At 41.1% G+C, this 13381-nt stretch overlaps 1 protein-coding gene across 4 annotated transcripts in view; it reads right to left on the bottom strand.

The window, feature by feature from the left end:
• Positions 1-2961: 2961 nt before the first annotated feature.
• The window catches only part of LOC139367020 (aspartyl/asparaginyl beta-hydroxylase-like), a 44374-nt gene continuing 33954 nt past the window's right edge, over positions 2962-13381 (bottom strand). For 2 of the 4 annotated variants that reach the window (XM_071104898.1, XM_071104900.1), the window contains exons 6-17: positions 8785-8826; positions 8182-8267; positions 7971-8057; positions 7641-7791; positions 7228-7364; positions 6854-6952; positions 6528-6617; positions 6153-6290; positions 5768-5903; positions 5522-5613; positions 4997-5130; positions 3065-4302 (exon numbers count right to left, since the gene is read on the bottom strand). In XM_071104898.1, coding sequence (XP_070960999.1) covers positions 4152-4302; positions 4997-5130; positions 5522-5613; positions 5768-5903; positions 6153-6290; positions 6528-6617; positions 6854-6952; positions 7228-7364; positions 7641-7791; positions 7971-8057; positions 8182-8267; positions 8785-8826 — 1343 coding nt within the window. In that variant the 3' untranslated portion in view covers positions 3065-4151. Of the gene's footprint in view, positions 4303-4996; positions 5131-5521; positions 5614-5767; positions 5904-6152; positions 6291-6527; positions 6618-6853; positions 6953-7227; positions 7365-7640; positions 7792-7970; positions 8058-8181; positions 8268-8784; positions 8827-13381 lie in introns of all 4 variants that reach the window. The other 2 variants (XM_071104901.1, XM_071104899.1) reach the window with 2 other exon arrangements.

A 13381-nucleotide genomic window follows, 5' to 3' on the forward strand; every position in this document is an offset into this window, starting at 1 on the left:
AAAGACTGACTGGCCGAGTTAAATGTCCAAAAGCCCCGCAAACAGAATGCCAAACTACTGTATCTTACTGTTTTAGGGGCTGTCATTTCTATGAAAGTCAATATATTTCAAGATTGTATATTTATCAGGGCTACTGCACTATCAGTGTGACCTCCATCGAACCAAAATGTATTTAAGTCAACTTTAAAAGAATGTATAGGAAATGTATTTTAAGTTATGTGTTGTGTTCATTACGTGTGAAAAATCACACAGCGGAGTATAATTTCAAATGAGATGAATCACATTATTGTTACACTATATAAATGAAGCTACCTATGTAAATAAACACAACTTTCTGTTTATGTTTAGATCACTTGACACCAGTTTGACCTAATTTTTCATTTACTGAAAAGAAGCTATTTAGTTTACAATTATTCAGTGCAACATACAAAATAGAATTGAAAGATGCATTACTTACTTGGCAGGCCAAGTTACAACAGATGGAACAGTTCAGTGATTTCAACACTACAAAAAGTGATAGATTCATAACAGAGTACCACAAAAGGTGAAATAATTCTCAAACAATGTGGCTTTTGTGAACGTGCTTGATTTACTACCCCATTGTAACTAAGAAACTATTTTGAAGCCAGGAGGATAACTTGAATGTGTTATCACAGCCCAAACAGACCCCCAAGACACCCGTGTCCATGACAGACAGCCACACTTGGGTGAAAAGTTCATCCTTTTTTGGGCAGACAGGATGACATCCAATCGTCCTAACGAATGACTCCGACCCATGGCATTATGATATGTTTACATACTCCTCTGAAGTAGGAAACGTGGGGTACATTGATGTTACCCCAGTTTCCCACTTGTATTTCCTACCCGTAAGATCAGTATGAGCGGTTTTGGACATCTGAAACAGGTAGCTATGATGAGTCCGCGGGCTTGCCAAGAATTTCTTAGTCCTGAGTTTCTGATTATTCTGATAGCACATGAACTCAGCAGAATCCCACTGGACTGATTTGGACATGATTTCATTGCTGCGATGAAGCGGATTACCAACGCACATAGAGAGTAATTAAATAACAACATCTAGAAGAACATGCTTCAGCATTTCTTTTTCCTTTTGAAAATCAACATTGGTCAAGCAAAGACCCCTTCTAGTCAGCTTTGCTATACCTGGAATGCAGCAGACCTGGGTGAAATGCTTTCTAATACTCAAGTATAGCCTATGTAGTGCACTTTATTTAGCTCGGACTTCTCCTCTTAGGGACTATTCCATTGTACAAGGCAAACTAAATTAAGCGCATTTGAAGTATTGGGAAGTATTTGACATACAGTGCCTTGCAAAAGTATTCGGCCCCCTTGAACTTTGCGACCTTTTGCCACATTTCAGGCTTCAAACATAAAGATATAAAACTGTATTTTTTGTGAAGAATCAACAACAAGTGGGACACAATCATGAAGTGGAACGACATTTATTGGATATTTCAAACTTTTTTAACAAATCAAAAACTGAAAAATTGGGCGTGCAAAATTATTCAGCCCCCTTAAGTTAATACTTTGTAGCGCCACCTTTTGCTGCGATTACAGCTGTAAGTCGCTTGGGGTATGTCTCTATCAGTTTTGCACATCGAGAGACTGAAATTTTTTCCCATTCCTCCTTGCAAAACAGTGAGGTTGGATGGAGAGCATTTGTGAACAGCAGTTTTCAGTTCTTTCCACAGATTCTCGATTGGATTCAGGTCTGGACTTTGACTTGGCCATTCTAACACCTGGATATGTTTTTTTTTTAACCATTCCATTGTAGATTTTGCTTTATGTTTTGGATCATTGTCTTGTTGGAAGACAAATCTCCGTCCCAGTCTCAGGTCTTTTGCAGACTCCATCAGGTTTTCTTCCAGAATGGTCCTGTATTTGGCTCCATCCATCTTCCCATCAATTTTAACCATCTTCCCTGTCCCTGCTGAAGAAAAGCAGGCCCAAACCATGATGCTGCCACCACCATGTTTGACAGTGGGGATGGTGTGTTGCTTTTACGCCAAACATAACGTTTTGCATTGTTGCCAAAAAGTTCAATTTGGGTTTCATCTGACCAGAGCACCTTCTTCCACGTTTGGTGTGTCTCCCAGGTGGCTTGTGGCAAACTTTAACAGACACTTTTTATGGATATCTTTAAGAAATGGCTTTCTTCTTGCCACTCTTCCATAAAGGCCAGATTTGTGCAATATACGACTGATTGTTGTCCTATGGACAGAGTCTCCCACCTCAGCTGTAGATCTCTGCAGTTCATCCAGAGTGATCATGGGCCTCTTGGCTGCATCTCTGATCAGTCTTCTCCTTGTATGAGCTGAAAGTATAGAGGGACGGCCAGGTGTTGGTAGATTTGCAGTGGTCTGATACTCCTTCCATTTCAATATTATCGCTTGCACAGTGCTCCTTGGGATGTTTAAAGCTTGGGAAATCTTTTTGTATCCAAATCCGGCTTTAAACTTCTTCACAACAGTATCTCGGACCTGCCTGGTGTGTTCCTTGTTCTTCATGATGCTCTCTGCGCTTTTAACGGACCTCTGAGACTATCACAGTGCAGGTGCATTTATACGGAGACTTGATTACACACAGGTGGATTGTATTTATCATCATTAGTCATTTAGGTCAACATTGGATCATTCAGAGATCCTCACTGAACTTCTGGAGAGAGTTTGCTGCACTGAAAGTAAAGGGGCTGAATAATTTTGCACGCCCAATTTTTCAGTTTTTGATTTGTTAAAAAAGTTTGAAATATCCAATAAATGTCGTTCCACTTCATGATTGTGTCCCACTTGTTGTTGATTCTTCACAAAAAAATACAGTTTTATATCTTTATGTTTGAAGCCTGAAATGTGGCAAAAGGTCGCAAAGTTCAAGGGGGCCAAATACTTTCGCAAGGCACTGTATGTTTTTGACCCAGGTTTGGAATGCAGTGTGACAAGACTGGTGTACATTCAACATGCTCCTGCCTAACTTTTACACAGGTAAATTAGCATCTTATAAAACATTCAAATGTTATGCATGTACAAAATATATGCCTTCAGTCAAAATGTTCATATTTGATACATTTAAGAATGTAAATACACAAGTTTGGCAGGACTTTAAATTACAAAGACAAGCCTGTTGAGTATAATGGGCTGTGTGTTCTCCCAGGTCAAGGCACAGTTGAAAATATGTCAGCGTACAAAAATATGTTTTTTTACAATATTAATTCTGCAATAAAAACATTCTTGGCATTGTGATGTCCCATCCATTAATCTAAAGTGACATGCGAAAATCATACGAGTGAAATGGAATGACCTAATAAGCAGTGTTTCTGTATTACTAAAAATAGAACCCCAAAATAAAGTAAGATGCAGATTACTGTATAAAGCTATGGAAGTAACATGAAGTTAATGCATGATCATTACATGCAATAAGATATGTGTAATAACCAATCAAGTGTTAGAGAAACAACAGCTAGCAGAGGTTTAGCTAGCTTAGCAACATCTTAACGGGATAGTTTTCCGTGTTACTCTAATCTTATTTGTGTTCTTACCTCACGTTTTTGAAGACTTGAACATGAAAATCATCAAATAACTTTTCTTGAGGAAAGAAAAAGATTAAGATTGGGATAAAAACCAGGAAAACGATCTCTTTAAGAAATGATATCAGTAACTATACAACAGTAAACTCACTAGCTGCAATACTCAAGTTTTGTTCAGTTACCGTTTGTATGTTAGGTATGTTTCAGACACATGGCACTTTGGTTGACTAATGAAAAACAAGAATGCACATGTGATACATTTACAACACAGCCTATGTGATATTAAACCCACACCTTACCGTAAGTCCACATTTTGGCCTAAAAACCAAGTTGGTGAGTACCACAGTTAGCAGTCAGTGTTCCAAAGTGTCACTAAGGCTTTTTCCAATCTGACAAGGCCTTCAGTAACTCTTCTAGACGGTTCCAAAATGAAGTCCTTGACTGAGCAAGGGCAAGTGTCACATTTGTCACCTTTGACCTAAAATGGCCGAATGTGAAGGAATGTGTGGACAGACAGAGACCAGATACTATGGACCCTTCCGTTCTTATGAGTGTTAACCCCAGCACTCCAGTAGGTGACAGTCTATCTGTCAGTAATTTTACCATACATTCTTTAAATGGGGGAGAGAGTCTGCCGTTGGTACTGGGTGAGCTCGGGGTGCCACACATCCACGATGAAGATGAGCCGGTAGCTGTCGGCGTCCTGCCACACCTCGTGCTCAAAGGAGTCATCAAAGATGAGCACTTTCCCCTCCTCCCAAGCCCTGGAAGAGAACAGCAGAGACCATAGCCTTTGTGTTAAAGCTAGAGTCCTTAATTGAAACAATAAAGTGCCACCACGGCTCTGTGTTGGTAAAAAGCTGAGGGATGGGCCTGGAGAAATGGAACCACTCTCAAGTTTATAGACAGGGACTGACCATCTATGATATCAAAATGATTGTTTAACCATGTTTTGAAGCTATATAGTGTTTGTTTACACTTACATTGTTTGCAAACATTGGAGGTAAACAAGCGTATATTTTGGGTTCTGATGTGGTACGACAGTTTATACGAAAGAGGCATTTATAAGTTCTAATCTTCAAAAATCTATGGGTTTATATCCTTAATTAATGAGTAGAAAAGTGGATGTAACAACTAAGAATTCTAGCTTTAATGAAGCCACATGCATGATTTTTTATTTAATGGCAGCTCCTCGAGTTAGTTTGGTATAAAACTGAGAGGGTTGGGGCTGGGGAAATGTAACCACTCAAATTCGCAGACAGAGCTATGGATGCAAGGACTGACAGTCCACAAAATCGACATAACAGTTCAAACATTTTTCAGCTACACTTGGTCTTGAGTGACAATCAAGTACAGAGCACTCAAATGGTCAGTCTTACACTGTACCAAGAACTAACAAGTGGGTGATGTTGTTAGATGTAACAAGGGGATGACGTTGATGGCTGTGGAAGATGTTACCTGGTGTCGTTGGTGCACCTGATCTTACAGCCTGTCTTGGGGATGACCAGGCCCAGGTGCATGCGCAGGCGACAATTTGTGGGCCCCGTGTGGGGCCAGACGTGAGTACCAGGCTGCATCACCGAGAACTTGATCTGGAACCCAGGGAGAAATGGAGAAATATAGAAATAGAGAGAGAGAGAGAGAAATAGAGAGAGAGAGAGAGAGAGTGAGAGAGAGAGAGAGAGAGAAATAGAGAGAGAGAGAGAGAGAGAGAGACAGTCATACACCCAGAGAAAGTGAAAAGAGTTGAAATGAAATATGAATTATGTTTTTAAAAAAATGCATTCCGACAATTAATATATGAAAACCTAAAAGAAAACAAGAAACATTTCCTATTTTTACAACAGAAATTGAGAGAAATATCAGTGAGCGTAACATAGCCTTCCTTTGTATCTATCTCCAGTAGGAGCCTGCAGGACCAGGCTGTCTGTCCATCTGTCTGATAGTTGGCATGTCTGTCACGTCTGTGGTGGGGTGACCTACCTGTCCTCTCTTGCAGCCTGTTGCCTCTGTGTAGCGCTCCAACAGGCCACAGGTCTTTGGAACACTGTGGCAGGACTCCCCTGCCTTCTTGCCTGCAAGGAACAGAAGAAGAGAAACAAGGAATTAGAGGCCAGGTTCAGACATCACTAAACCTATACTTAGGATTATTTCCATTCAATTACATTTAGTGTATTTCTGACATAGGGACTTGCCAGTTGCTAGTTGTGAAGTGTTTGATTGGTTTACCTTGTTGCCAGAGTGTGAACTGGCCCCACTCCCCTTTTTCTCTGAGGTTCTCCTCTTCTGGAACAAAGAGGCCGGTGGTTTTATCCATCACTGACAGGGCCTCGTCCCTAATGGTCCTCCAGTTCCTCTCCAGGGTCTATGACATAGACCCACATTATTCATATTATTATATCTCTATGGTCAGTCCAAGCACAGCTTTACACCAGGTCAAAACTAAAATGAAGAAGAATTGACTATTTTAAGATGGGAGACAGCCCTCCATGTTTCTGCCCACGCTGTCACAGAACAGATCAAAGGAAAAGAGAGGACGTGCTCCCTCTAGAACTCTGTGACTATCAGGGAGAAAAGACAAACAGATGAGACAAGTTGTCATCATCTACATTACCTTGATTAGATCCATATAGCCAGTGTCCTTGGGCGTCCACCATGGCTGGGCTTTGAGACCGTCCACATTGTAGAGAGATCGCTGCCATACGGAGGCAAAGTGACCTCTCTGGTGCCCTCTCTCATACCACTTGTAGGCCTGGAAGAGGAGAAGACCATTGTGCTTGTAGTATTCCAAAACCAACGCATTTGAACTCATATTATAAAAGGTACATTGAAATACTCTTGTTTTATCTTATTGTCAGAGGAAAAATACTATCACGATAAGTCATACTGATATCATACTCTGTGAAGTTACTACATGTATCTAGTGAATACTGCTGGTGTGGAGTCAGTATTGGTGTAAGCTTGGTGTCTGAGTTTGATCTTAACTCACACTGTCGTCTCCCATTCTTTGCAAAGCGTCTCCGAGGTGGAAGTAAAATCTGCCGTCGTCTGTGCCAGGGTCCCCTGATTCCAAACCATCCTGCAGTGCAGAGAGGGGTTTCATTGCAGAGAGAGGGGTTTCATTGCAGAGAGAGGGGTTTCAGTGCAGAGAGAGGGGTTTCAGTGCAGAGAGAGGGGTTTCAGTGCAGGGAGAGGGGTTTCAGTGCAGGGAGAGGGGTTTCAGTGCAGGGAGACGGGTTTCAGTGCAGAGAGAGTGGTTTCAGGATCAAAAGAGTGGTTCGAATCTTTGGGAGCATGATTGGTTACAGTACTTACCCTGAGGAATGGGATGCTCTCTGCTATCTTATTTTCTGATTTGAGGATGAAGCCGTAATGGACTTTAGCAAAGCCGTTACTTGGTGCAATGGCCAACACCTACCAGGGGACACATCATTTAGAAATCGTCAATTGTTAATCAAACATTCAATCGTGACACTCATTGACATTTCCCTGCTGAAAATGTCATGCTAGATACATTCCATTTACATGTAATCTTGCAAATTACAATTCTGTTAGTAATGTGTTTACTGAAGCAGACCAGGTGAAGATGTGTTGCAAAGCAAAATCACTAAATTTTCAACACATTATTTCCCAGAAGAAAAAAAATGCTTGGAAACCCCAAAGTGGTGATGACTTGGACCACGGCTCACCTCCTCGTAGACCCTCTTGGCGCTCTTGTTGTCTCCGATGAGCAGGTGAGCCACACCCAGATCGTTCTTCAGGGCCATGTCCTCAGGGAAGATCTGTACCAACTTCTCCAACGTGGCTAAGGCACCCCTCATACGACCTACACCAGAGAGAGAGAGAGAGGGAAGGAGTCACAACACACTCTATGCACACAACCACAATCCCCAGTAATCTCAATTAGAGAAAGTATTTCAAAATACTGAATGAATTATATTAAATACTAAATTAAATCGAAAAGGCAACCACTACAACAACCAATTTACCAAATGACAATTGGAGTCGCGCAATGGTCTTCAAACTAAGTACACAAGAAAAATGTACGGTGTAATTTGTGTGTGTGTGTAGGCACTCCAGCACGCTTGGCCCTGTAGGTTACCTAAGAACTGCTGACGCTCGGCCCGTTTCTTCAGTGTGGCCTTGATGAGGTCAGGCGTGGCGTTGGGCAGCTCTGACGCCTCCTTGTACGTGCTGAGGGCCTTCTGCAGCATGTCGTTGCTGCGCATCTTCTCTGCCAGGTCATCTTCGGCCTGGACATACATAATGGGCCCCAGAACATTTCACCCATTTTTTAGGACCATAGTAAACATTATTTAAGATTTGATAAACACACTTAGTGTTTAACTTGATAAAGGGTTAATATTTGTTTAATCAGTTAAAAATAAACCAGGAGAATGGCATGCTACAGTATTTAGACTGTGGTTCTCACCAGGGCTTTCCCATAGCGACACCTTGGACTCTGGGGGTACTGCTGAACTAGAGTGTCAAAAGCCCGGACAGCCTCCTCCACTTTCCCCTGGGTGGCGAAACAAGACATGGGAAACAACAGATCAGCATTGATTCATCTATTTACTTTGAAGATAAGAGCATGTTAATTAAAAACATCACACAGTGTTATAAATAGGACATCATAAGACCACCTTTTTACGTAACTTCTCAGCCGTGTCAATTTCCGCCTTGATCGTTTTCTCAAATGTATTCAGGAGTTTAGGCTTCTTCTTCTTGGCTGAAATGAAGAACAGAACGTCATAAAAGTGAGCTATTAGTTGTATCACTCAACATGTGTGTGTGTGTGGGTGGGTGCAACCTCAGAAAATTACAATGTTGTCTCTCAATAAAATTGCAGACCAAACTGTAATCCCTCTTATTTTCAACTCTAAACGGACTTCCAGATGCGTCACTCATTGTGACTCAGTGGGTAGACATTTAAATGACTGTATTCAGAATGAAAAGCTAGACACAGTTTCAGTGGCAGGGCTAGGTGGGGCAACACGAATGCCAACTGAGGAGAATAAGTACAATACTACCGTGCTGGGGTGGCAAACCATCCTGTGTGTGAAGGCTTTTGCTCCATTTCTACACGTAAACACCTGATTCAGCCGATTAGTAGAATAAGTAGGTGTGTCAGAGTAGGGCTGGAACAAAACCCTGCGGCAGGCTAGCTCTCTAGCAGGGTTGGTCACCCCTTGCTCATCTAGAAAGCTCATGTTCACCATAGGAATCCATAACAAAAGAACACGTACCTTTGTATTGGAGCATATCCTCTGGTTGGTCCTCTGCATTTCCTGAAAGACATAATAAAGGATCATTCCATGTCATTTCAGCAAGCCATGACACCCACCATCTCTGATTGTTCTGAAATCATTTCTGTAGTTAGAAACAGATAAGATTAGCATTCCTGCCACATTATTTTGTTGAAATATAATTTCATCTCTGAGAAATTAAGCTAATTGATTGCACCCAAATTATACGATTCATGTAATATTCAATAAATCTAGTACATAACATCCAATTTGGACCACCACATTTTTTAAACAATGAGTAAGACATAAAGATTCCAAAGAAATGGTGAAAAGCCACCAAACGCCCCATGCCAATCTTACCCCAACAACACGTATACAGTATCAGTTCTCTACGTCTGACCAGAAGTATGGAGCTGTGGCTCAGGGTATTGTTTCTTCATCCTATGTGTCCTATGTGTTGTATTCTGATGAATTTGGTGATGTTTTTTTCCCCCTGTGGAGAAATGAGTCATTGAAGTTTAGGTTTATGTCCCATCCCACATCCAGACATTACCAGGTTCTGACCACTAGATGGTGCTGTTCCTGCGATTAGGTAAGTATTTCTTAAAGTATGGGTCACAAACCACTTATGTTAATGGGTGGTTGCGACATGTCAAAGTAAAAGCAAAGTATTATATATACAGTACCAGTCAAAAGTTTGACACACCTACTCATTCAAGGTTTTTTTTTATTTTTTACATTGTAGAATAATAGTGAAGACATCAGAACAATGAAATAACACATATGGAATCATGTAGTAACCAAAACAAAAGTGTTAAACAAACCAAAATATATTTTATATTTGAGATTCTTCAAAGTAACCAACCTTTGCCTTTATGACAGCTTTGCACACTCTTGACATTCTCTCCACCAGTTTCAACTGGAATGCTTTTCCAACAGACTTGAAGGAGTTCAGACATATGCAGAGCACTTGTTGGCTGCTTTTCCTTCCCTCTGAGGTCCAACTCATCCCAAACCATCTCAACTGGGTTGAGGTTGGGTGATTGCGGAGGCCAGGTCATCTGATGCAGCACTCCATCACTCTCCTGCTTGGTCTAATAGCCCTTACACAGCCTGGAGGTGTGTTGGGTCATTGTCCTGTTGAAAAACAAATGATAGTCCCACCAAGCACAAGCCAGATGGGATGGTGTGTCGCTGCAGAATGTTGTGGTAGACATGCTGGTTAAGTGTGCCTTGAATTTAAAAAAAACATCACTGACAGTATCACCAGCAAAGCATCGCCACACCACCTCCTCCATGGATCACGGCGGTGGGAACCACACATGTGGAGATCATCCGTTTAACTACTCTGAGTCTCACAAAAACACAGCGGTGGGAACCACACATGTGGAGATCATCCGTTTAACTACTCTGAGTCTCACAAAAACACGGCGGTTGGAACCACACATGTGGAGATCATCCGTTTAACTACTCTGAGTCTCACAGAAACACGGCGGTTGGAACCAAAACCTCAAATTTGGACTTATCAGACCAAATGACAGATTTGCACCAGTCTAATGTCCATTGCTTGTGTTTCTTGGCCCAAACAAGTCCTGTTCTTATTGGTGTCCTTACGTAGTGGTTTCTTTGCAGCAATTCGACCATGAAGGCCTGATACACAGTCTCCTCTGAACAGTTGATGTTGAGATGTGTCTGTTATTTGAACTTTTTGAAGCATTTACTTGGGTTGCAATTTCTGAGACTGGTACTCTAATGAACTTATCCTCTGCAGCAGAGGTAACTCTGGGTCTTCCTTTCCTGTGGCGGTCCTCATGAGAGCCCGTTTCCTCATAGCGCTTGATGGATTTTGCGACTGCACTTGAAGAAACTTTCAAAGTTCTTGAAATGTTCCGTATTGACTGATCTTCATGTCTTAAAGTAATGATGGACTGTCATTTCTCTTTGCTTATTTGAGCTGTTTTTGCCATAATAAGGACTTGGTCTTTTACCAAATAGGGCTATCTTCTGTATATCACCCCTATCTTGTCACAACAACTGACTGGCTCAAACGCATTAAGATGGAAAGGAATTCCACAAATTAACTTTTAACAAGGCACACCTGTTAATTGAAATGCATTCCAGGTGAGGTGACTACCTCATGACGCTGGATGAGATAATGCCAAGAGTGTGCAAAGCTATCAAGGCAAAGCGTGGCTACTTTGAAGAATCTAAAATATGAAATATATTTTGATTTGTTTAACACTTTTTTTGGTTACTACATGATTCCATATGTGTTATTTCATAGTTTTGATGTCTTCACTATTATTCTACAATGTAGAAAATAGTAAAAATAAAATAAAAACCCTGGAATGAATAGTTGTGTCCAAACTTTTGGCTGGTACTGTATATATATATATTTTTTATGAACTGACTCAGGGTCTCAACTTAGTGGTTAGAGTTAGAATAGTAGAATACACAGGGTGCAATTTCGAAATTTGGTTGTGCATCAGTACTTTTTCTCTTGTTATGTCAGTCACTGACAGTCACTCAATCAGCCATGTCAGCTAACAATGTTTAGATTGGTCAGTTAGTCTAGCCAGTCATCTAAACTTGTAGTAATCATGGCTGAATACGACCGAGAACGCAGGCACTCTCACTCAGATATCATTAACATGGTATACATCATGGTAAAATGTGCTTTACCTAATAGAAGGAACAGCACCATCTAGTGGTCAGAACCGGGACATAAACCTAATGACAAATTTCTCTGAACAGAAAAAAAACCCATCACCAAATTCACTGAGAATGCATTATATAGAATAAAGAAACAATACTCTGAGCCGCAGCTCCATACTACTTGTCAGACATAGAGAACTGATACTCATTGTTGGGGTGGGATTGGTGTGGGGTGTCGGAGGTCCGTGGGTGGATTTGGACCATTTCTCTGGAATCCTTGTCTTATTTCTTTTTAGAATTTGGGTACCAAATCAGATATCGGGTACTATTTTTATTGCATATTATATGAGTCCTATAATTTAAAATCTCCAATTTGGGTGCAATCAATTAGCTTAAATTTCTTAGAGATCAAATTCTATTTCCACAAAACAATGTTGCAGGAATGCTCATCTCATCTGTTTTTAACTACTGAAACGATTTCAGAACAATCGGAAATGGTGGGTGTCGAAATCCTCTTTCCTGTGCTTTTTGAGGTGGAATGACCCGAAGGGAAGAAAATGGCAGCTAGAAGAACGCTATGAATGCTATCAACACACAGTAGCAGCGCAAATAAATATTAAATAAAGCTTTTTCAGATTTATCAAACTAAAGCATGGTGGAAAAAACATTACACGATAAAGCAAGACACATTTGACCCCCAAAAACACGTCTGGCTTAAAAAGCATAATGACTTTCTTAGAAAACACAAAAGGTTTATAGAAAAGATTGGATAGAGAATAAACTAGTGCTCACCAATTTAGTGACAAAAATCATGACGTCAACAGCAGTAACACTCTGAAATACTAGAAACTTGAAATTGTAGAGGTCTGCTTTACACGTGACTGTATGGATTACTCATATTTTACAAATCTCAGATTAAAATGAAACAGACGCAACCAGGAATAAGCTTACATTTCAGAACAGTGACATGAGAAGAGTGGTTATGTCACAATTTACCAGGCAAATGGATAAATACCATAGGCCAGGGATCTGTGGGGCTTTTCAAACTGCACCCCACTTTCCAACTTCAGAACAATGTTTTCCCTACTGCTGTATAGGCAGGGTTACTCCCACCACAACATTGCCCGTGCAGTTAATAACCAGAAGAGGGTGCTGATGGGTCGTATATCAGTCAAGGCTTATTAGGAGAAACTGTGACTTTGATACCTAGTCTTGTGGTGTTACACACCACTTCTATTGAACATCGAACTCCACGGTTAAGAGCCAACTCATTTGTGTCAATCAGTGACACAAATGCACTCTCAGCAGCCAATATCACAGTTTCCTAGTGCTTGAGTCACAAATCAAAGCAAGAACCACCCAAAAAGGAAGCCGGAACATTTGTAAAACCAAATGGAAAAACGCACAAACTCACACAGACCTGCAGGTGAAGCCCTCCTTAGAAATGACAGTCACATAAGTGGCCTTTGAGGTGGCCTTGAATGACTGGAAGCACTGGGAAACGCCCACAGGTGCTATAATTACATACACAGCTACATGTGACAGCTACATTGAGCCGCCACCATGTCAAGCCTGCCTGTCAACAGCAGCTGTATACGGCTGATCTGAGGTATATAAGGCTACTCTACAAAATAGCCTGGTCTGCATCAGAGTACCACTAGAGTACCTAAAGTCCCATGTTTTTTGACTGCCAACCCTAATGGATTTAACTGTTGGCATACGATGTGATTATGTCTGTTCTAACGTGTGTTGGTAAACCCACCTTCTGAATCTTCCTGTGTTGTTTTCTCCTCTGCTGCCACTGGCTCCTCTGCAAGAAATCAAAATGCACAGGCAAGTAGGTACAGCACAGTCAGTACTGCCTCGTTTCAATGAGACACAGGCGCTCTAGCTGAGAGTGTTCCTTTAAAAAAACAATGGTTTAAGACTATGGTACAAGACT

Source organism: Oncorhynchus clarkii, chromosome 15, assembly GCF_045791955.1.
Source record: "Oncorhynchus clarkii lewisi isolate Uvic-CL-2024 chromosome 15, UVic_Ocla_1.0, whole genome shotgun sequence".
In the NCBI taxonomy this organism is placed as follows: domain Eukaryota; kingdom Metazoa; phylum Chordata; class Actinopteri; order Salmoniformes; family Salmonidae; genus Oncorhynchus; species Oncorhynchus clarkii.